Source organism: Papio anubis, chromosome 18, assembly GCF_008728515.1.
Source record: "Papio anubis isolate 15944 chromosome 18, Panubis1.0, whole genome shotgun sequence".
NCBI classification, from domain to species: domain Eukaryota; kingdom Metazoa; phylum Chordata; class Mammalia; order Primates; family Cercopithecidae; genus Papio; species Papio anubis.
In genome coordinates this window covers 13,799,358-13,825,327 of record NC_044993.1, presented here as the reverse complement: position 1 = coordinate 13,825,327, position 25,970 = coordinate 13,799,358, and the positions used below count along the sequence as shown (strand labels likewise).

Below are 25,970 nucleotides of genomic sequence, written 5' to 3'. Positions count from 1 at the left end.
CTTGCTCTGTTGCCTGGGCTGGAGTGCAGTGGTGTGATCTCGGCTCACTGCAACCTCTGCCTCCCGGGTTCAAGCAATTCTCTGCCTCAGCCTCCCAAGTAGCTGGGATTACAAGTACCCACCACCACGCCCAGCTAATTTTTGTGTTTTTAGTACAGACAGGGTTTTACCATCTTGGCCAGGCTGGTCTTGAGCTCCTGACTTTGTGATCCACCTGCCGGGGCCTCCCAAAGTGCTGGAATTACAGGCATGAGCCACTATTTCCTGCTTTTTAAAGGTGAAATAGTATTCTACTGTGTATATAGATCACATTTTTAAAATCCATTCATTTGTTGATGGTCGCTTTGGTGACTGATCGCTTTGATTCCATATCTGGGCTACTGTGAATTATACTACAGTGAACATGGAAGCGTGCACAGTAATTTGTTTCAGAGGACTATTGATTGTATACTTTTAGTAAGTTACCCTGCATGTAATCTTTCACTTTTATTTACCACCTTGATGTATCAACATATACCACAAAAATATTATGTGTGAGCAATCTAAGTGGTTTATTTCACTGAGTTCAATATTTATCCATAAAGAGCAAAGAGACATTTTTTTTTCCTTTTGAGACTTTATGACCTAAAAATTTAACATATGTAATTTCAGTAAGATTGGAAGGAAACTTGCTATTAAATGCTTTTCATGGAGAAATTAGTTACTGAAACATTGGCAATTTGTAATAATGTTACCCAGCTTTAAAGGCAACTAGTGTACCACTTTCTGCTTTGATGAAAATGTTCTATATCTGCTTTATTTAATATGGTAGCTACTGGCCACATGTATTATTATTAAGCCCTTGAAATATGGTCAGTGTGAGTGAGCAATTGACTCTAGTATCTACCATATTGAATAGTAGGTCGAGACGAAATGATTTCATGCGTGTATCTACCTTACAGGGCTTACTCCCCAGCCTCTGACTGGGAAGTGCTCAGATAGTACACATAAAGTGAGCTAGCCTCTTTAAAAGACAAGTGAACTCTGTAACTGCTTTCTTCCATTTCCTGCTTCTGTAAAGATGGCACCATTGGCGTGTTTGCAAAAGGAACAACCAATTTTACTTGTAGGAGATTAACCCCAGCTATCCTCACTCTTCTATAACAGTGGTTTTCTACCTAAGAGTTGGAGAATTTTCCCTTAAGGCACATCAGTTGACAGGCATGAAACTTGCTGTGTGTTGTGGATCTGAAGATCTAGGTGGTAGGTGGATTTGATTTCCCTGGACCTGCCCGAGGCCAAAATTGTTTCTGCTTCATTATTCTGAGAAATGGAAACATTCCATGAGGCAGTCTGAAGTTCTAAAACATAAATGCTGGTAGATATATAAAATTTTCAAAGTCCTCATCTACTGAATTCTTTGTTTTGTATAGTAACTGTGTTCCCTTAAGCTTAAATCAGTTCACTATAAAGACATCACAAATCTAAGCATGATATTTTCTAACACTATTCATTCCTACTGGGATAAGCTTTTTCTATCAGGGAGGTGAAATTCTGAATGCTGCAGTCACCGGGTTTCATGGAAACAAAACTATACAGGAGGCAAACCCATCTTTGACACCTTAATTATCTCTTTCTTCATAGTCCCATTCCCCCTCACCACACTCTACACTTTCTGCTTTTTTTAAATGTTCTTTTCTGTTCAACCCTCTTACATCAGATAATCTTTGCACTGCGATAAATCATGGCTGGTTCCTAGGAAAATGGCTGAAAATCTTGAGGTTCAGATATGGGTGATCTAATCTCTCCTTTATAGTATTTTTGAATGTTAAGCATATTGTTATCTCTGTTTAAGGGGTTAAGTGTTTTGTCGTATGCTAAATGTATTTAAAACCTTTTGGTGAAATCAATGATTTATTTTCTCACTCCTGAAATCTCACTCCAATTTTACACATGCATTCTTTTTATGTGTTGAGTTAAACCTTGATTTAGTGTCAGACTTATTTTTCTATACCAAAGAAGGTACCTAAATCAAGAATAATCATATATATATATGATTTTTTATATATAATTTTTTTTATATATATAAAGAAACATACTTGCCAGTGAATATTCGTGTTATGATGCCTCATGATATTAGAGATGAGAGCATTCATAGTATTAAAGCAAATTGTTTTTAAAAAGAAAAATTATTTTGTAATATTTTAGAAAAAAATTTAAACTTTATGTTTCCCATTGCTCAGAGATGGTTAACTAACTTTTGTTGGAGGGAAATAATTTATATAGAATACTCTTCATGTCACACGTTTTTCATCCCGTGCATAAGAGAAGTATATAAAACCATCAGTGAAAAAATACTTCCACCCAATATAGAAGAACAGGGATCAGATTTATATTTTAATTGAAATAACCAAAATAAAGAGACAAAAATGTATAAAATAATGACTTTTAAGATACTAGGTTTCAAGTGACAAAGTACAATCATCTCTGAAAGATGAGAAACAACGTGATCTCTCTAATTGCCTTAGCTGACTGCCTGTAGAAATTTTCCAGGCCATAGTATAGGGAGGGGAAACCTAGATTGAGTCTGATGGGTTCCCTGAGTTGAGGAGATGGATCTGAGAGTTTGGAAGATGAAGGCTGCTGTAATTCACATGAGAAAGTACAAGAGAGAAGAGAATTGCATAGAGAGAGAAACTTATACATCTGTGGAAGGTTCCTCTTGAGTACTCAGCCGAATACTAATCAGCACATGTGTGTGAAGAAACTATCTGGGACCAGGAACAAACATTAAGAACTATTAGAGGGATGATTACATCACTGCACTCTAGCCTGAGTGATAGAGCAAGACCCTGTTTCTAGAACAAATGAAAAAACAAACAAATAATTAGAAGGAAGAGGTTTAACTACTCTCATAGGGCTGAGAATAGTGTTTATTTCTATTAGCCAGACAAGAAAAACTCGTAATCCATAGGGCATTGGATAGAATACTCAGGAAAGTCTCGTCTCAGTAGCTTTAGGTTAAGAACTACTTCATACTCACCTGAAAAAATTATAAAAGCAAGACTTAAGTTAATTAAATTATTTTTAAGTAACTTAGCTGCAGCCTAGAACAAAACTCAAGAATATTTGTAGGGATGCAAAAATCTAGCAACGAATAATGTAAATTTCACACAACATCTGGCATCCAATTATAGATTGCCAGACATGCAAAAAAGCAAGAAATACAACCCATAATAAGAAAAATAATAATAATCTAATATTGTTATTATAATCTAACAAACATGTAGAATGAGCAAATAAGGATGTTAAGAGACTTAATTATTTTCTATATGCTCAAAAAGTTAAGTAGTACCATGGAAGAAATAAAAAGGATGTGAGTTGCAGAACTAAAAGTAACATACCTGATATAAAAAATTCTCTGAATGTAATAGCATATTAAATATGGCAGACTAAGAGATCACTGAACTTGTGTGTAATATATATATACATATTTTTATAGTATACATACACACACATATATACATATATGTGTATAATTTGTTTGGGTAAGCAAAAATTCCAAACTTTCTTTAACAATGTTAAAGAAAGTAAAGTTGCCATTCAACATAAGAAACATAAATATCTTTTATTATTACTATATTTTTGAAGAGGACATCCAGTGTTGGCTATAATTTTTTATCTTATTTGCTAAGTAAATCTTTATAATGGAAGGGTTGTATCAGGTGAGATGTTAGTAGAAAAAGTGTGCTGCTAGAGTTTTGGGTGTTCATAAAATTGCAAAGCTTAGTATATGTGTTATTATCAAAGTCATCACTTACACTACCTGTAATATACAGATTAAAAGAGAAAACAGTAGTGCTTAGGGACACATAAAAATTGCTAATAAAATGCATTTATGCTATTGAAAGCCAAGTCTCTTAACTAAATGTGCAACATAAAATAAAGTAAATATCATTAATAATATATTAATGCATAAAAGTTCAAATCCAACAATGACTATTTTTGTATATTTACTGGTAACATAAGTGCCCATCAACAGATGAGTAGATAAAGAAAATATGGTGTATGTGTACACATTAGAATACTATTCAGCCTTAAAAAAGAAGGCAATCCTGTCATTTCTAACAGCATGGATGAACCTGAAGGGCATGATGTTAAGTGAAATAAGCCAGGCACCAAAAGATAAATACTGCATGATCTCACTCCTATATGGAATCTAAAAAGTTGATCTCATAGAAATAGAGAGTTAAATGGTGCTCACCAGAAGATGGGAAAGCAGTGGGGAAGAGGGTTGGGAAGATGTTGGTCAAAGGTTACAAAATTTCAATTAGATAAGAAGAGTCAGTTCAAGATATGTATAATATACGTTATGAGGACTGTAGCTAACAACAATGTAGTATATTCTTGAAAACTGCTAAGAAAGTAGATTTTAAGGGTCCTCACCACAAAAATGACAACTATATGAAGTAAAGCATGCTATCGTGTCCCCCAAAGTTCATATGTTGGAAGCTTACTCTTCAATGCAACAGTGTTGGAAAGTGGGGCCTATTAACATGTGTTTAAGTCAAGAGGACTCTGCCTTCGTGAATGAGTTAATATTTTTTTATCACGAAAGTGGTTATCATGAGAGTGGGCTTGTTATAAAAGTGAGTTTGGCCTTCTCTGGCTGTCCTGGTCTTCCTGTTTCTGCCATGGGATGACGCAGCAAGAAGGCCCTCACCAGAGTCCAGTACCACGCTCTTGGACTTTCTAGCCTCCAGAACTGTGAGCCAGGTAAATTCCTGTTCCCTATAAATTACCCAGTCTTAGGTATTCTGTCACAGCAGCAAAAAGTGGGCTAAGATAATATATATACATGTTAATGAGTTTGATCTAGCCATTCCACAATGTATATATATCTAAAAACACTGTGTTGTACATAATATATATGTTGTACATAAATATATATGTATATAATTTTATCTGTCAAGTAAAAAAAACACCGGAGGACTTGAGTAACAGTATATACCAATTAGACCTGATAGACATATACAGAACACTCTACCCAATAGCAGTGGAATACATGTTTTTCTCAACTGCACATGGAACATTCTCCAAGACAGACCACATGTTAAGCCACAAAACAAGGCTTAACAAATTTAAGGAAACTGAAATCATACAAAGTAAGTTTCTGACCACAATGCAATGAAACTAGAAGTCAATAACAGGAAGAAAACAAAATCCACAAATATGTAAAAATTAAACGACTCACTTTTAAACAACCAATGGGTTAAAGAAGAAATCACAAGGGAATTTGGAAAATGTCTAGAGACAAATGAAAATGAAAACACAACATACCAAAACTTGTGGGATACAGTGAAATAAGTACTAAGAAAGTTTATAATGGCAAACACTTACACTTAAAAGAGGAAAAATTATATGAAACCACTAAAAGAAAACATTGGAGAGACACTCCAGGACATTGATCTGGGCAAAGATTTCTTGAGTAATATCCCTTAAGCACTGGCTACCAAAGCGAAAATGGACAAACGGGATCATATCACGTTAAAAAAACTTCTGCATGGCAAAGGAAACACCTAAAAAGTTAGGAGACAACCCACAGAATAGGAGAAAATATTTGCAAAGTATCCATCTGATAGGGGATTAATAAACAGAATATATAAGGAGCTTAAACCAATCCATAGGAAAAATCTAATAATCTAATTAAAAATGGGCAAAATATCTGAATAGACATTTCTCAAAAGAAGACAAACAAATGGCAAACAGGTTTATGAAAAGGTGCTCAACATCACTGATCGTCAGAGCAATGCAAATCAAAACTGCAATGAAATATCATTTCACCCCAGTTAACATGGCTTTTATCCAAAAGATAGGTAATAACAAAACTGGCAAGAATATGGAGAAGGGGGAACCCTCATATGCTGTTGTTAGGAATGTAAATTAGTACAGTCATTATGGATAATAATATAGAGGTTTCTAAACTAAAAATACAACTACCATATGATCCAGCAATCCCATTGCTAGGTGTATACCCCAAAGAAAGAAAATCAATGTATCAAAGAGATATCTGTTTATTGCAGTACTATTCACAATAGCCAAGATTTGGAGTTAATCCAAGTGTCCATTAATGGATGAATAGATAAAGAAAACTTGGTACATATACACAATGGAGTACTATTCAGCTATCAAAAGGAACAAGATCCTGTCTTTTGCAACAACATAATGAAACTAGAGGTCATTCTCATAAGTGAAATAAGCCAGACACAGAACGACACTCTTAACATGTCCTCACTGATTTGTGGGAGCTAAAAATTAAAACAATTGAACACATGGAGATACAAAATAGAATGATGATAACCAGAGACTCAGAAGGCTGGGGGCGGGGAGGGGGAAGTGGGGATGGTTAATGGGTACAAAAATATAGTTATAAAGAATGAATAAATTCTAGTATTTGATAGCACAACAGAGTCACTAAGGTAAAATATTTTATTGTACATGTAAAAATAACTAAAAGAGTATAATTGGATTTTTTGTAACAAAGAAAGGATAAATGCTTGAGATGATACATACCCCATTTACCCTGATGTGATTATTACACATTGTATATCTGTATCAATGTATCTCAGGTATGTCATAAATATATACACCTAAATATACCCATAAAAATTAAAAAAGGAAAAATCTGAAATAAACAACTTTACGCCTGAAGGAACTAGAAAAAGAAGAACAAACTAAACCAAAAGTTAGCAGAAGGAAGAAAATTATAAAAATTAGAAAAGAGAAAAATGAAATTGTGAATCAAAGAATGGAAATAAATCAATAAAACCGAGCTGACTTCATCAAAATTGACAAACCCTTACCTAGACTAACAATGAAGAAAGAGAAGACTCAAAAAACTAAAATTAGAAATGAAAGAAGAGGTACTACAGTTCAAGTGAGAAGGAAAAGGTTTTGTGAGAACTACTTGAGCAATTACGTGCCAACAAATTAGAAAACCGAGAAGGAATGGGTAAATTTTTCTAAACATACTGCCTGTCAAGACTGAATCATGAAGAAACAAATTACATGAACAGACCTTTACCTAGTTAAGGAGATTGAAGCAGTAAGCAAACACCTCCCAACCTAGAAAAGCCCAGGACCAGATGGCTTCACTGAGAACTCTACCAAACATTTAAACAAGAGTTAACAGCAGTCTTCCTCAAGCTCTTCCAAAGAATTTGAAGAAAACTTCCAAATTCATTTTATGGGGCCAGCATTATCCTAATATCCAAACCAGACAAAGACACAACAAAAAAACTATGGACTAATATCTCTGATGAATGCTAATGCAAAAATCCTCAGCAGAGTACTAGGAAACTGAATAGCACATTAAAAGATTATACACCATAACCAAGTGGGATTTATGCCTGGAATGAAAGGATGTTTCAAAATATGAAAATGAATTACTATAGTACATCATAGTAACAGAATGAAGGGAAAAAAACCACATAATTATCTCAACTGATGCAGAAAAACTACTTGACAAAATTCAATACCCTCTCATGATAAATATACTCAACTAACTAGAAATAGAAGGAAGCTACCTCAACATAATAAAATCCATATACAAAAAGTTCACAGCTAACATCATAATCGATGGAAGAAAGACTGAAAGTTTTTCTTCTAAGATAACAAACACGACAAAGAGGTCTACTTTCACCACTACTATTCACCATAGTACTGGAAGTCCTAGCCAGAGGGATTAGACAAGAAAAAGAAATAAAATGCATCCAAAATAAATGATTTTAACAAAGTTGCAGAATATAAAATCAACACACAAAATAAGCAACGTTTTTATACATTAACAATAACCAGTTCAAAAAAGAAATTAAGATGTTACTATAACATCAAAGAGGATAAAATAACTAGCAATAAAATTAATCAAGGAAGTGTGAGTTATACACTAAAAAACCATCAAACATTGCTAAAAGAAATAAAAGAATACACAAATAAAGAGAAAGACATCCTGTGCTTGTGGATTGGAAACTTAATGTTAGAATATCCATACTACCCAAAGTGATCTACAGATTAAATGCAATTCTTATCAAAATGCAAGTGACTTTTTTTTTTCAGAAATTAAAAAACTTGAAATTCATACGGAATCTCAAGGGACTCTGAATAATCAAAACAATCTTGAAAACAAGCAAACTAAATTGGAGGCCTCAATCCTTCTTTCAGAACATATGATGAAGCAGCAATAGTCAAGTTTACTGTGGTACTGGCATAAAAACAGATATATAAACCAATGGAACAGAATGCAGATCCCAGAAATGAACTCTGGTGTATACTACCAAGTGATCTTCTACAAGGGTGCCAGTCCGCATAATGGAGGAAAAGGACAGTCTCTTCAACAAATGATGTAGGAAAAGTGGATAGTCATATGCAAAAGAATGAAGTTTGAGCTTTATCTTACCTCACAGACAAAAATTAACTCAATAAAGACGTAGACATAAGACCTAAAACTATAAAACCACTGGAAGAAAGCATAAACGACATTGAATTTGGCAATGATTCATTGGATATGACATCAAAAGCACAGGTAACTAAACAAAAACAGACAAATGGGACTAAATCAAACATCTGTCCATAAAAGGAAACAAAAGGTGAAAAATCAACCTGTAAAACAGAAAAAGATATTTGCAAGTTATATATCTTACAAGGGGTTGATATCTGGAATATATAAGAAACTTCTACAATTCAACAATACCAAAAACAAACAACCTGATTTAAAGATGAACAAAGAATTTAATAGACAATTCTCAAAAGAAGACATAAGAATGGACAACAAGCATGTGAAAAGATGCTCAATATCACTAATCAAAATAAATGTGAATCAAAACCTCAATGAGATATCATCTTATATCCATTGGTGTGTCCACTATCAAAAGAATAGAAAATGAGTTTGAATAAGGATACGGAGAAATTGAAGCCCTGTACACTGTTGGTAAAAATGTAAAATGATTCAGCTGTTATAAAAAATAGTATAAAAGTTCTTCAAAAATTAAAAATAAATGATTATATGTTCTAGCAATCCCACTTCTAGATATAGATCTAAAATAACTCAAAACATCATCTTATAGGAATACTTGCACACTCATGTTCTTTGTAGCATTACTATAGTCAACAGGTGGAAGAATTCCAAATGTCCATTGACAGATGAATGAATAAAGAAAATACAGTATATACATACAATGGAATACTATGCAGCCTTAAAAAGAGGGAAATCCTGTCACATCCTACAATATGGATGAACGTTGAGGACGCCGTGCTAAGTGAAGTCAGTCACAAAATGACAAATACCATATAATTCCACTCATATGAAGCATCTCAAGTAGTCAAAATCAGAAACATTAAGTAGAAAGGTGGTTGCCAATGACTGCAGGAGGGGAGGGAAGAGAGGGAATTAATGTTTAATGGGTATAGAGTTTCAGTTCTAGAGATTTGTTGCACAGCAAGGTGAATATACTTATCACTACTGAACTATACTTTAAAATGATTATGATGGTAAATTTAATGTTGTTTTTTTAACTACAATAAAAAATGAAGGTAAAAGCACAATGTTTAAAAAGTATCCATTTCATTTTGAAGATATAAAGACAAATCAAACAATGTAAAAGAAATGAAATGATTACCCAGATTTGAAATGAGAAGATCGCTATAATAGAAATGTAGGGTAAAACAACTGTTAGATGAATAAAGGAAACAAAACAATGTATGTTAATTTCTTTCTGGTCTTTCAATGTAATGTAGTTCCATTATTGCCTTCTGGTCCTTTTCTAGCCTAAACTATAATTTAGGATCCTCCATGGACCACTGTGGTGGGACATGCAGTTCTCTGGCAAGTTGTAACAAGAAAATAATTCAAAGCCTGATTTTATGAATTTCAACATTGTGATCTGATTTACATTGCTTTTGTCAGGCAGGGTGTGACCTATAGTATGGACATGGGAGACCTTAAACACCAGGGTCTTTTCTTAATTGGTGGAAAATATAACCAAAATGTAGACACAGGGAAAAGTGATTCAAGGAATCTGAATCAGCAGTAGAGGTGTGCAAAATTAGGTCTCCACACTTTTCTGATTTTTCCTTCAATTTTCTGATGTTAAAAACCATCCTGGTGGGAATGGAGAAATGATGCACAAGTTAGTAGGTCTTGGAGACCAACCCTTTTCTGCCACCAGTGGGTCATATCCCACTGTAAGCTGTAATCCCTCTGCTCATCAGATTTCTTATCTGTGCTGTGTGAATTGTACTAATGTAATGATTACAAAAGGAACATTGATCATGTGCCTCCTAGGCACGCTCATTTTACAGGACATTGTCTTAACCACGAGGTTAATACTGTACTCATCCTGGGTGCACAGATGAGGAAATTAAGGATCAAGGATTATTATGCTGATGCAGCTTGCCCAAAGTCATGCAGCTGGTGGGTGGTGGAACCTGTACAGTCCTTGAACCTGGGTGGCCAAGCTCTGACATTGCCTACTTAGACCAATTCTCTGTAGAGTTCTAATGCAGAGGTCTAAAGCTGAAGTAAGTGAGGGCCCACTAAGCACAAGGCATTCAATAGTTGTCATGCGTTATGTCACAATAGCTCTTTGGTCATGGTTCTCCTATTTGATTCTCCTATTTCATTATAAAATAAGTAAACCAAAGGTCAACGTCATTGAGTCATTTAATCAAAACAACAGTGGAAGCTGAATTTGTGTCGAGGCTTCTCTGGTTTTGTTTGTTTTTTTTTGAGACAAGAGTCTTGCTCTGTCACCAGGCTGCAGTGCAGTGGCGCGATCTCTGCTGACTACAAGCTCCGCCTCCCACGTTCACGCCATTCTCCCGCCTCAGCCTCCCGAGTAGCTGGGACTACAGGCGCCCGCCACCACGCTCGGCTAATTTTTTGTACTTTTAGTAGAGACGGGATTTCACCGTGTTAGCCAGGATGGTCTCCATCTGCTGACCTCGTGATCCGCCCGCCTCGGCCTCCGAAAGTGCTGGGATAACAGGCGTGAGCCACCGCGCCCGGCTGAGGCCTCTCTGTTTATCATATCTCAAGCACTCACTGTTTCACTTGTCTATGCAACTCTCTACCCCTCTGCAGCCCGCAGGCAGAGACAGGTTTTGCGGTGACTTGAAATGCTCAGGTCTTCTACTGAGTGCTAGCCCCCAGTTCCTTCTATTACTGTAGCCATTGATATGGAAAAATCCGCCAGTATTGGTCACTATAATAATTTATACGTTGCCCCAAAGAAGTTACTGTTGTTATAAAATTTTTATTTTTCATTTTTGATATGTGTACTTATCCATTTAAAATGCATTCTCTAATTTGCTTTATGAGAACAATTAAATATAATATTTTAACAAGGAGACAACCTTTTTCTTCTGGAGAGCCCAAAACTGTCCCATAGACATAATGATATTTTCTTCAAAGGACTGATATAATTATTCAATTAGATAACAAATGGCATATAGTATGTGTTCAATAAAATTTAATCCCCTTCAATAATTAGTTAACATAAACTGTCAATTTATATCTGCTTTTACTTAGCATATGATTGAAAAAATCAGGAATGCAAGTCTGGGAACACAGAATAAACACTCAAGCTGTGACCTTTCTTTATTTTATTGTATTATTTATTTATTTATTTATTTATTTATTTATTTTTAAGACAGAGTCTCGCTCTGTTGCCCAGGCTGGAGTGCAGTGGCATAATCTTGATTCACTGCAACCTGTGCCTCCTGGGTTCAAGCAAATTCTCCTGCCTCAGCCTCCCAAGTAGTTGGGATTACAGGTGCCTGCCACCACACCCTGTTAATTTTTGTATTTTTAGTAGAGATGGGGTCTCACCATGTTGGTCAAGCTGGTCTTGAACTCCTGACCTCAAGTGATCCGCCCACCTTGGCCTCCCAAAGTGTTTACTGTGTTTGCCTAGGATCTAAGGTTTTTGCTGCCACTGACAAGGGTCAGGAAAGAGGTATACTTTGATTTAGGGGCAGTAAGTCCTAGGATGAGAGCAGTAAAACTGGAGTCAGAAAAGCCAAGTCCAGTCCTCAGCATTTATTTACTAACTCTATGACCTCTTTGAATCATTTAAATTTCCTGTTCTTGCTTTCTCTTGTAAAACAGGAAAAGAAAAAAGATGCATTCTGCTTTGTTTGCAGGCATGAACTAAACAAGTATGTTTAGTTTTTACGGGTATTTCTGTCATTTTCCCACACTTTCATTAGTCCACAAGAAAGTGGTGTTAAAGGTTTATGTTTCTTCCAATTTGTGATTACCAAGAGGCGCTTGAGAACTCCAGGATTTCCATTTCTATAAAATCTAGCACATTATCAGTAAAACATCTTGACATTTATTTTAAATAGATTATCTGCTACGAACCATGTGACATGCTTCTTATTATGTGATAATAACTCCATTATTTAGACAATTTAAAATTCCATTCAAGCAATAGTTGTATCCATGGACCAGCCATTCAAAGAGTAATTTTTCTTTAGTCATTGATCTTCCAAATTCGACTTTACTCCTCTCTCCTTTAAGCCACTTGAATTACATCATGACATTGTTCAGTGTTGGCGTGAATGTGTATGCGTGTGTGTATGTGGTAGTGGTGGGGGTGCCTTTCTTCAGTGGTCCATCATTTCCTACTTTGGGCCTTTTTGGAAATGTTATTAAAAATTTTGATTATAGAATGGTACTGCATATTCACAGCATGATGCATTCATCAAAATAAATCTAGCCAAAGCATTTCATTTGTGGATTTGTACACCTGAAGCATTAAAATAAGAAATGTTAATTTCTTGCAGACTACTACCAGATGATTTTAAATATCTACTAAGCAGGAATGTCTGTTCCCATGTGGGGAATTTCCATAATAAAATCCTGGCACCCTCGCTGAAGAGTACAGTTTTATAGAAACAGAGAAAAACAACAGCAAGTATTTTCCCTGAGGACAGTTTTAGCTACAATTTCCCAATGCTGCTTAGTTATTTCTGTCTTATTTTATGCTTTTGTTTTGAAACATAATGCAATTTTACCTGGATGCACTCCCGGATAATCAGGAATAGCTCAGTATGTTGTCTGGCTCTGCCAAATGCAAGACCTCCAGAAAATCAGAAGGCTCCACCGCCTTGTCCCTTCCCCCACCCACACCTCCAGCTGGGAGAAAAGGGTTAAGGATTATTGGAAAATAGAGGAGAAGGGAGGGAGCCCCAAGGAGGCCCACGAGCGGGAGGCCGCGCCTCTGGGTGCAGCGGAGCTCCGAGCGCTGTTGTGTGTTTGGAAGGAAGGATGCTGCTGCCAATTTCGGGGACCGCTGCTGCGAGGAGTGGGCGTGGCCTCGGCGGTGTGGCTGCTTGTTAGGAAAGATGCTGAGTGCTTTTCAGTGAGGAGTCAGGGCGGTGTGTGTGTGTGAGAGAGAGAGGAAAGAGAGAGAGAGAGAGAAAAGAGAGAGAGAGAGACGGGGAGAGAGAGAGGGAGAGAGACGAGAGGGAGGAGGGAAGGAGAAAAGACGGAGGGAGGTGAGGAGGAAGGGAGGGGGAGAGACAGAGACCTAGAGGGGCTGAAGACCCAGACGGAGCTGGGAGAGCTACTGAGAACAGGACTGGAGCGCTCCGAGAGCCTCTCAAGATCTTTTGGGGGAGCCCAATAAATGTGAACATGGGATCTGTCACGGGAGCTGTCCTCAAGACGCTACTTCTGTTATCTACTCACAATTGGAACAGAGTCGAAGCTGGGAATTCCTGTAAGTATACAGCAAATGATTTAAAACTTGCAGGGGGGCTCTCTGCAAAACTTTCATTCTGTTGTTTTGATGATGATGATTTGCAGCTGGGATTGCTGCACAGCGTATTGCTGTAAACGAAGCATCACTTAAAAATCTTGCCAATGTGACCGGTTAACACTTGTCTCTCCTCTTGGTCTGGTCAAAATAGGCAAAGTGTCATTTCTCTTTTTGTCTACTCGCAGAATCTTACCCTCTGGTCTTTGAATATTCATTGAAAATGCCCAAGTTCTAGTAAAACATGAAATTATCATCTTATCTGGGGAATAGCCTGTGAATATCTTCATTTCTTCCTTTTTAAAGAACTACCGAATGTTATTGGAATTATCTCTAACAGGAAAACTACCGGCAGACCTTACGTTATGCTGCATTGGCTTAGATTTCTGAAGTTTGCAATTGGGCAGACCAGTAGCTGGCTGCATCTTTAAAATGATGCAGGCTAATAACTGAAATGTACTGCAGACTTCAGGAGCACCAGCACTGGCAGAGGCGAATCTCAATATTAAGAGCCGTGCCCTCGCTGCTAAGAGAATGAGACTCAGTGCTCTCCTCAAAGAGGAGCCTCTTCCTACATTTTGCTTAAAGGAAAACCAGTCAGGTGATCTTTCAAAAGTAGGATTCCTTTGTGGTTGAATGCTTAACTCCATACATTTGTAATGGAATGTTCTGATGAAATAGAACCTATTTAGGGAAGATTGAAACCTTATTTATAATTTAGATATCATCCAGAATAATTTGGCAGACTGCCTTCATCCACTCTTTCTTAGAGATGGAAAAAGTTTTAAAAGTTATCTTTGGCTTAAATTCTCTAAATGGTAGAATTTTCCCCTCCTGATTAATGACAAACAAGCTTGGCAAATGCAACTTTTTATTTTTTCTTGGATTTTAAAGGAAAAGCTCATTTGCTTTTCAAGAAATGGCTATGAGGCCTGTCCAGGAATTTATGTTGCTGTTGTATCATCAGGCTTAGATTTGGGGAAAAGAAGCAGTAATCAGGCATTTCTATGGCACATCGCTTGACTACACTAAAGAGTTCTGATGTGGGAAAAACGTTACAAACTCATGGGCACAAGTCAAATGTCCACTCGGAGTGCCTGGCTCCTGTGATTTCGTGTTTCAGTTCAGAATGAGCTCATTTAATGTCACAGAGTATCCATCACTCTGAAGGAAGGAAATTCACTCCAGGTGCTGCACATCAGATTCAACTTTAGTTTGAATGTTGAGATAATCTCATAAATCAATAAAATGTGTATAATTTCACCTAGTCAAAACCTTGGAATCTTATAATGGTAGCATTTGACAAACGTTGCAACGTAAAAGCAAACAACACCACCTACACACAAATGGAAGTTCTGTAGAAAAGGCATAAGTAATTCATCTTCTAGCCACTAAAGTTCAACCAAAAAGAAAAGCACTAGAGGTCACTCTTACAATGTAAAGCACATCACCCCAAGCATCCTTCCCTCAAGAAAAGCAGAGCTTAAATCTGGCCTGTACTCAGTTCAGTCTTTCCACTAGACTATCTGTAGTTGGGTTTAAAATATATTAATCTAATTAATTGGGCTGTTGTCTATGTTTGTTTGTTTTCTTGAAGCTCAGTAAAAAGTGTAGGATGTACATCAACATTAAATAGCTTTCTTTTGCAATGTATCTCCTTAGAAAAGAAAAGGTGCTGAAAAAGATCTGAGGAGAGTGTAATATTTATGTCTGCTTGGCTCTGGTTGGATCCTTCATGATACTTAAAATTTCAGTGCTGGTTCTATATTCTTTCAGCCTTGGTTTGTTCAGGAAGTAATCTAATGCTCTTTTAAACATCTGATGAACTTGCAAAACCTACACGATTTTTCGTTATAAAAAACATTTAAAGTTGGAGTTCTTGGTTACCATACATGTGGAGTTGACTGTTCTTCAAGTGTCAAAAATAAAATGAAATGACCTTACATAATTAAAGTTGCATTTAGTAATTTATTGTGAATATTTTGATAATATGATTTGCAGCAGTATGTGTAAAAGAAAATATTTCGTTTCTCAATTTCTATTTCATTTTTCAATATTTAAGAAGTATGTTCTTTTTGGAAGAAGTAAGGTCTACTTGTACCAAGCCATGGTGGAAAGTACTTCCTATGTTTCATCGTTTTTGGAAGAACAAGTACCTGTATGTTTCCCAGTAAGATTGGAATTTAGTGTAAGGACAAGCAACTATCAACCAGCATATGCATTTCTAAAGTATTATAATGACTGCAATAATTCTTCTGGACAAGACTTTATATTAAGAAAAAGTGAATCAGTCTTGAATACCAATAGTAAAATCAGAGAGAATTGAAAGTAAATAAATAAAATTAAAGGTCTGTCTCAAGTGTCTAGAAAGACCTTTTTCCCCTTTATTTACAACTGATGAGCCAGGAACAAATCTGCCATCTACAGAGTCAGCCCAAGGTTGCCAGTTTGAAAGCTTTCATGGGACAGAACTCTGCAAAACCAGTACAGCTCAGGGATTAGGTGCACCTTAATTTGAATGTTAATTGATCCAATTAAGCAGCAGGGAAACTTTACATTAGAAGGATTCTGTTCAAAGACAAACATATATGTTCACATATATGCATATGTGCTCATTTGTATATAGGTATTGTGTATGTAAATATCTGTAAACTACTAGACTGATGTGCTTGCATATTTTCAGTGGCCCTGTTAAGTACTTATCTGTCTAAAGATGAAATATGTTCAATGAACCACATTCTCTGCCTACTAGTATCCTGTCTGACATTTCAAAAGCAGTGGACTAGCCATCATTTTTTTCTCTTTGTTCTCATCAAGATGAGTTTTTAAAGTTATATTGAAGTGTCCCTTTCATCAAAGTTTAGAGATGGATCCTTGTAGAAGGGCGTGCTCTTTGAGAAACTGCACTGGCTGTTCTTGGTTTCTTTGCTTGCTACTAAGAGACATGCATTAAGAACAGAGATATTTCTCTATTTTTTAATTGGTCTTATAAATCCAGTTTTTCAACAAGACATGGTTGAAGACGGGGTCAACTTACCCCAAAAGAAGGAATGGGTGCAGTAGTAAGGCTGATGAGAGTTTGCTTTTACTTTTACTCTTGCAGGTCATATGAGGGGGGCTCTCTAGCCACTGGTATATTGAGCCCTACTCTTGAGAATAATTAATGCTCACCAATGACTTAATTAGAAGTTAACATCTCACTGTGTTCTTTCTTTTCTCTGATGGAAATAAAGGCCATATCTGATATCTACCCTAAAAGAAGCACTGAAGGATAGGTGAAAGCAAATTACCTGAGTAGATGATCACTCTTGTGGGCCCTGGGAGACAGCTGGACAGATTCTCACAGTGTTAAAACTTAACCTTGTAATTCTTTCTAGAAGCTACTTTCTTTTCCTTCCCCCCCGCCCCGTCATATTTATTCCTATAGCATAAAATAACTAGAATGCAATAGTAAAGTACTGATAAAATGTAGTTCTATGAGGCAATGTATAAATGGCTAGCCCTTATAAAGGTCAGCACGTACTTTGACTCACTTTTCTAATAGCAATGGTGATTTATTTTCATCTATTCAGTCCATTTTCTCCACTTCTTATTACATGCATCTCAACAATCTCTGATAAAGGTAGCCTCCAGCTCTGGAGATAACATAACTCATGGCCAACATGAGGATCAAACCTAACTTTCACATAATACCTGGTGCTTACTCTAGGCAATAAAGATTATTTTCTTCTAAAATTAATTTTGGAATTTATATCATATATAAGCAATTTCTGTATTGGAGCTAATGAGTATATCAAGATTAAATTGATTTTTGTTAAAGAAAATAGATTAATAGAATTGTATAGCATCTATTGTAAGATAATACAATATTAAACTCAGGTTGGTAAACTGTGGCCCGTGGGCCAAATCTGACCTGCTGACTGTTTTTGTATGACCCATGGGCTAAGAATGGTTCTTCCATTTTTAGCTGAAAAAAATTAAAAGAAGAATTCTTCATGGTAAAAAATAATTCTATGAAATTCTAATTTTATTCTTACACTCATTAGCAAACCTACGTGACAAAAATTTCTACTCAAATATTAGTATTACATTTTGAATTTTATCAATTAAATTTTATTAAGATTGTTTACCCTCTTACTATGTAACTACTTACATAAGATTCTTTACTCTATGGCACTTTATATAAAAAGTTAATTGAGCCTGATTTAAATAATATACAATAAAATGATAAGACATGAAAAGTGTATAAATTACACTTCTATGATAAAATTTAGTCTTAATTATTTGGCACACAAGTACATACTCGTAAAGTTGTGGTACTGAATGCAATGCTATTATTGCCCGGAACTATAACAGAGGATCTCTTCAAGTTAATGTCTTCCTTATATGTTTTTTCTTAAAGCCTTTATTGTTCAAAAATCTTGATATTTCAGTGGGTATAAATTGTTTGTAAAATTCCCACAGTTTTAATCTCAAGTAATCGTGTTAGGATAAGCTATTCAATGAAATATATAAGTAATATAAGTTCAATGAAGTGTATAAGTAGTATAAGTTCAATTAACTGTATAAGTAATTGCAACTTAGATATTTTGAACAAAAATTCTGCTGTTATTTTACATTTTCATGAGCATAAAATATTCCACTCTATCTTAATCAGAAACTTACATTTGGAATCAAAGATCATATGAGGAAAATGTTTTTGATAGAAGAGTATTTTTGCTCCTGTGACTTTTAAAGCAGCAGCTTTCTAAAAATTCTGAAATTGACAAACTTTCTAGAATAAACTGAAAAATAGATTTTCATTTAAGCACTGCCCACTAAGAGCTCATGATATTTAAGCAAGTGATTTTCACTTACCCATGTCAGTATGATAAATTTCTGTGTAAATGACTTGCATATTTGAAATTGTATTTACTTTAGAATTCCAGGAACTGATCTTTGGCCTCGTTTTATTTACACTATACTTTTTCCTACAGTCTTTCGAAAAATTAAGTTTAAAATATGATGCAATAGCATTTAAAAACCCATTTTCGTTGACATTGCTCTTCCTATGTAGCAGTTTTTTTTTTCCAAAACAAATGTTCACTTGTTAAAATAGTTTATTTTTTCATTATATTGTTTTTAGTGGTTCAGCTTGAAATGAAGATTTCTAAGTCTTGTCAAAAGGCCAATTTCCAAAAAGAAAAACAAAAAATGTCTCCCCCAAAAACCAGGATAGTCTCAAAGAGCTTAACTGAAATATGACTTTCTCTGAGTGTCAAAGGAATTGTGATGAGATTCGTGATCATCCACTGTAAGTAGACAATGATTAGGGATAATGGCACTGGCATTACATGGCTTTGAGATTTTAAAAATAGAATATCAGCTCTGCTCTACAAATACCAATTTTTCTTGATTTAATACTATGTTTAAAATTTAAATATCTTCTACTTCAGATTAATCAATATTGAGGCCTTAATATTGTTCAGTAATGAATCATATGACCTTTAGGTTGCCAATTAGTCCTAGGTTGTTAAGAAATCATTCTGTTATAAAGACACATGCACATGTATGTTCACTGCAGCACTCTTTACAATAGCAAAGACATGGAATCAACCTAAATGCCCATCAGTGATAGACTGGATAAAGAAAATTTGGTACATATACACCATGGAATACTATGTAGTCATAAAATAGAATGAGATCATATCCTTTGTAGTGCCATGGATGGTGATGGAGACCATTATCCTTAGCAAACTAGCAAGGGAACAGAAAACCAAATACTGCATGTTTTCACTTATAAGTGGGAGCTAAATGATGAGAACGCATGGACGCATAGAGGGGAACAACACACACTTGGGCCTTTTGGAGGATGGAGAGTGGGAGGAGAGAGAGAATCAGAAACAATAACTAATGGGTACTAGACTTAATACCTGAGTGTTGAAATAATCTATACAACAAAGCCCCATGACACAAGTTTATTTATGTAACAAACCTGCACTTGTACCCTGAACTTAAAAAATAAAAGTTAAGCAAAGAAAAGAAGTCCTTCACTATCCTTTTCGGTGGCTCACACCTGTAATCCCAGCACTTTGGGAGGCCGAGGCAGGCAGATCACAAGGTCAGGAGATCGAGACCACAGTGAAACCCCGTCTCTACTAAAAATACAAAAAAATTAGCCGGGCGCGGTGGCGGGCGCCGGTAGTCCCAGCTACTCAGGAGGCTGAGGCAGGAGAATGGCGTGAACCCGGGAGGCGGAGCTTGCAGTGAGCCGAGATCGCGCCACTGCACTCCAGCCTGGGCGACAGAGCGAGACTCCGTCTCAAAAAAAAAAAAAAAAAAAAAAAAATTTCATTTTGTTTTCACTGACCGAAAAGTTTACAGAACGATCTAGCTCCTGAAAGCAGTAGGAAGAGTAAGAAAAATGTATCCAACATTGTTACATGCAGGTTCAGATTGTTAGTTGAATATTTCTGGTGAAATATTAAATCATGCAAACTTTGACCTGATTGTCTTCCATGCTCTAGTGTTTCGATGATTATATACAGCTTATTTTTCATTTTTATTGATTCGGTAATTTTGACCTCAACTTTAGTATTTCTCTATAATCATTGAAATTATATTTTTAAAAATTAACCAGTATGATAGGGAAGGGTTGACCCATCACAGTGTATGTGCTTAAAGAGGAGATGCTTCCTATATTGTTGCACGATGTTCCTATGTTGTGGGTGGTGGTGGCATGCAAATTCTTATAAAATGTGTGGATGATTGTTTTCATGGGTATTTCATTTAGGAATATTTAGGAATACTCTATAACAGATTTTCAAGAACAGGTCTTGAGTTGTAGCATCAAATGCTAATATCAGTTTGATTTTAAAAAGAAAAATCTCAGAAAGAGAAAGAAATGCCCCAAACCTCATGCAGACAAAAATTACAGAGTTTTGGAGACCCTGTGATTAACTGAAAACACCGACATGAAATAATTTACCCTGAAGATTGACATTGGAATTGGAAGGATTTGGGGTTTTAAAACCAGGGTTTAAAATCTTAAGAAATAATAGTTTACCCATAATTTTAAGTTACAACAAATTGTATCTCTAAGTGACAAAAATGTCATTGACTGTTCAATTGTCTTCTGATATTTTTGAGGAAAATTTTGATATCTAAGACTTTAACATTTAAATTTCTTCCATGAGCTCTTAAGCTGTGACTGTCTGTGTATTTCAATTAGATATGCATGCCTGTATGTGTATGTATGCATTTATCTGACTTTTGAAACTGGCTTTCCTCATTTTTAATCTATGATTTTTAGGCTCTCCAAAGTGTAGATTACTTCAGGGGGCTGATGGCTCTGTGTTGGTAAAGACCAATCTGATATATAATTGCACAAGCAAAGATAATTTTGTTTCTTAATTGACTTTTGGAGCACAAAGTTTTTTCCAAAATGTTTTTTGTTAGGGTCTTCATAGTTAGTTCATCGTTACTAACTATAGTTACATAGTTCTGTAGTTACAAAAAACTACAGAACTGTGTAGTGATAAAGAATGTACATGCCAAATGCATTACAAGTTATCATTATTGCTTCAGTTTGCCCATGGAACACTGGTATTTGGAAGAGGAAGTGGATATGCTTGGGTTTTTTTCCCCCTTTCCAATGAATTTTCATTATGGTTCATGGAAAAGTGGTACTCTAGTAATAAAATTGGAAAAATAGCATAACAGGAGGTAAAAATGAGCCTGTTTATGTTACAGTTAATGAGTCATTCCAATGTAATAATTGGAAAAGTGAGTGAAGCCTGAAAACATTTGACATTTTAAGTAGTTCAAAATTAGTAACTATAAAATTTTTTAATGCCATAAGTATTTAATAGAGCAATGATGAAATTTATCTCCAAGGTTTTTAAATCACAAAGGAAAAAAAATGGTGTGATATTATCAGTTGGCCTATAGCTCTAATTACTTTTTTTATTAAGTACCTCTCATTACTTGGCAGTGCTCTAGAATAAGATATTATGGGCTTCTAAATCGTAAAAGACATATTTGTTTCTGTAACCATTTTGTTCCCACTGGCAATTATGATACTTATAAATGGGGTCATAGGTTGATATTACTTTAAAAGCACCATGTAAATATGTAAATGCACCTGCCTTACTAAATTATGTTTATTGTATACTTTTTAGAAAAATTATAACCTGTAATTTCATTAATTGACTTACTCTGCAGTTATGACCTATGGAAGTATTTTTTTCAATGTCATTTGAATAAGGACACGGATAAACTCTCCTAGCAATTGGTTGTAAGCCTTAGAGTTGATAGTTGCTTGGATGACCTTGAACAGATATTTGATTCCCTTGGCCCACCACAGAGACCCCCACATTTTCCCATCAATATAAAGCAATTGCCTTTGCTATACCAAGCCCAATAGAGGGATTTCTTGGAAAATCTGAGAAAGTCAAATTTCTAGGCTAATAGCTTTGCTCTAAAAGAGTGCATATATATTTTTACCTTTAAGACTCGTCTCCAGTTTTCAAGGATACTGTGTATTTGTATTTCAAAATCTGCTGGTCAGCAGATGACTGACCAAGAACAAAAAAAAAAAAAAAAAAAAGGAACTAGATTGAAAGTGGTCTTTAAGGGAAATGAGTTGCTGAGATAGAATTATCAGTGCGTGTGTGTGTGTGTGTGTGTGTGTGTGTGAAGATAACTGTGTGTGGGAATTGGAAAACAGACCATTTTGGTAGGGGAAATAGAAAGCATTGCCCCTAGGTGGCACATTTTGAATTAAATAGTGATGGGATGTAGAATAAGATTGTTTCTTATTTGCTATCCATACTAGAGTAGTCTCTAGTATGCTTTTAAACCAGTATGTGGGATTAAAAATTAGCAAGGGGTCTTCTTGGCTCTAGTTTAAATTCACCCAAACAGAGAAGTGATATTACACTTTTGTGATCTCAAAGATCTTTATTTTCCAGTACATGGTGTAAAGACCTCAGGATCCCCAGTAGTTAACTCAACTTCTCCTCCCACCCTGAGTGCTAGTCTTTCTGAACCTAGCAATGAAGTAGAATATGTTGGGAGAGATTTTGGCTTAAAAACCACTAGATAAATTGAAGCATAATTTAACTCCCGAAGACAATGCAGTAAAGTGATACGGGTGGCAAGAGAAGGGCATGGTAAACAAAGTTTAACATTTTTTCATGTCATTCACTTTTATCTCTCAATTTTGACTGATTTTAAACAAAAAGAGTTTGTCTCCAAGGCATAAAGCTGCAAGAATGCTTAGTGGTCTTCATAATTAAGGATTTATAATACATATTTACATTTGCCATGTTTTAGATGTTTAGAACTTAATTAAAAGAACATTCCTAAAATAAAAGCAGTTCTATCTAAATTGGTGATGAGGGAATTCTATGCAAGGTTATAAAGCTGCTCCATTAGGCTCTTTTGTTTCATAGTGTGTATGATTTCTATGCTTATTTGAACTGTTGTACTTTAGCATGACAACTGTGTCACAATCCTGTTAAAAAAACTTCATGCTCACATACAGCTTTGTAACAGTACCTCTTAAGTATTAAAAGATGTGTAACCTTTTCTAAAACAAATATACAAAAAATAGAAATAATTTGGGGAAAGAACTAGGGTACATTTAAGAAAGCAAAGAGCAAACACTGTAGATAACATTTAGTTTCTTAAACTCCTAGCATCCTTCATCACAAAATGAAACATGATAAAACAAAACATTTCATGGTCAAGTACATACTAGAGGAATGGAAAAAGAAGGCTAATATAGTATTTTAGCTACTAAAAATAAAATTATGATCACCATAATTTGCTATGCTTAACACGCAAAACAGCCTGATTCATTTTTTTAACCTGTTCTCTTTGTAAATGACCACATTGGTTTCTTGGAAGCCTTGCTATGTGCTTGCCTATGGAATGTTTTCTTTATATTTATGTATAATTGCAACATGAACCAGATTAGCATGAAAGTATGTAGGTAGTACCATTAATCACTGAAACATTCTCTAGAGAAAATGCCAGGAAGTTCTCTGTTTTTCTGAGTTAGCAAAATCGAGCCTCCTATGATCATTTTCCTCTTTCATTTTCCTGGATATGAGGATGATCTGGCTGCGACATCTGTCACGTTAGCGATGGCCAGGGTTGATTTGGCTGAGACGGCTGGTGAGGCAGCTGTTCCCTCTTCCTTCTTCACTGCTCCCTGTGACCCTGATTCACTCCATTTTATATCATGCAATATTTTAACTGCTACACATATTATTGTAGTTTTAGGTAAGCTTGACATAATGTACTGTTATATTTCACCAAAAGTACAGATTTTAAGAAAAAGCAAGTTTTGCCTTGCAGCTATATTTCATTGTTAGGCACATCCAACATTAATTTGAGGCTTATGAACATGGCAAACAAATGTCTTCCTACTCTGTGTTTGCTGATATTTCCAGTTTTGTCTGTCTTTACTGCTTGATATAGCTTGGCTCTGTGTCCCCCAACCAAATGTCACCTTGAATTGTATAACCCCCACATGTCAAGGACAGGACCAGGTGAAGATAATTGAACCATGGAGGTGGTTGCCCCCATACTGTTCTTGTGATAGTGAATGAGTTCTCATGAGATATGATGGTTTTATAAGAGGCTTTCCCCTTCACTTGGCTCTCATTCTTCTCTTGCCCACCGCCATGTAAGACGTGCCTGTTTTGCCTTCTGCTGTGATTATAAGTTTCCTGAGGCCTCCCCAGCCATGCCAAATAATGAGTCAATTAAACCTCTTTTCTTTGTAAATTACTCAGTCTCAGGTATGTCTTCATAGCAGCGTGAGAGCAAACTAACACAGGGCTATTTCTTCTTCAATCCTGGTGTCCCCAATGTCCTCTACTCTTCATTTCTTGGCCTGTGCATCTGTTGTTCCCTTTGTGTAAATTATTCTCAAATACTTCACTTTAAAGCCTCTTGGAAAATGTCTACCCAAAACAAGCCTCATCTCCTTTGTCCATGGAGTCCCACCACCTCACCTTTAATCATTCTCTACCAGAAATTTCATAGCACTTTGAATGTTTGCTTATTCTTGCCCTGATCATAGACTATCAAAATGGAATTTAAAAAAGTTTCCTTTGCAACACTGAAATTTTTGAAAGACGGAAGTATTATGTTAATCACTTCAGTATCTGCAACATCTAGCACAGTGCCTGGAATAAAGAGCATATTCAGTAAATGGGAAAACAATACATTGATGGATGATAATTTGTATTTTTTTTTTCAGTCGAAACACCAAAAACAGAGAAGATGAACAGAATCAGGCTAGACAAATTGGAAAATTGTGTTATTTTGGTGATTTAAAAAGTCCTTTTTATTTAGGATCCCATTCATTTTTGCTATCATTTTAAAAGTTTGACTTTATATTTAACTCTATTCCATTTCATTTCATTAGGTTGAGTACTTATTCTAGTCTGTCATAATCCATTATGTTGCATATTCTCCTGGTCAACCTATTCTTATTATTTCTCACTATCTCTCTTTTCCTTTCCCTCTCACCTTTAAAAAAAATTTGTAGCAAATGTAATTTGATAGACCATTATATCAAATTATTTTGAATTAAGGACTGTCAATGGACAGGCAAACAAAAAATACATCATGAGTGTAAAATAAAATTGGAACAGCATCAGCCACTGCCAGTCCATCCTCATGTCTGCCTATGTCTGTAGCACGTGCCTGATCATCTCTTGCAATTTGAAAGTGGTACTGAAAATTACTCTCCACATTATGAGAAGAAATTTTCAACTCCATCCAGTTTGGACTTCAAGTCTTTTGTGTTGGTGTTTTATTTTCCATTTCTGTTTAAAGACTTTTCTCATTCACATAGAGTAGAAGAAAAATAAAATTCATTCTCCATTTTTTCTTTTCATTATTAACTTTTACAAAGGAGTGTGACCACAGCCTCCTTGCCCTTCTTTTGCCTACAAACATATGCAAGATGTTTCTTTTCATTGCCTTTAGCAATTTTTTTACCAGCATTAATGAGTTCCAAACTTTTATTTTTTGCCTTTCTGTTTCTTTTTTTTTGAGACAGAGTCTTGCTCTGTCTCCCAGGCTGGAGTGCAGTGCCACAATCTCGGCTCACTGCAACCTCCGCTTCCTGGGTTCAAGCAATTCTCCTTGCCTTAGTCTCCCATGTAGTGATTA

General features: G+C 35.6%; 1 protein-coding gene across 1 annotated transcript in view; it reads left to right on the top strand.

Annotated features, from left to right (window-relative positions):
- Positions 1-12,971: 12,971 nt before the first annotated feature.
- Positions 12,972-25,970, top strand: part of CNTNAP4 (contactin associated protein family member 4) — a 281,444-nt gene continuing 268,445 nt past the window's right edge. Inside the window, exon 1 of the mRNA XM_031658079.1 lies at positions 12,972-13,760. Within this exon, the coding sequence (XP_031513939.1) occupies positions 13,676-13,760 (85 nt within the window). The 5' untranslated portion in view covers positions 12,972-13,675. The remainder of the gene's footprint in view (positions 13,761-25,970) is intronic.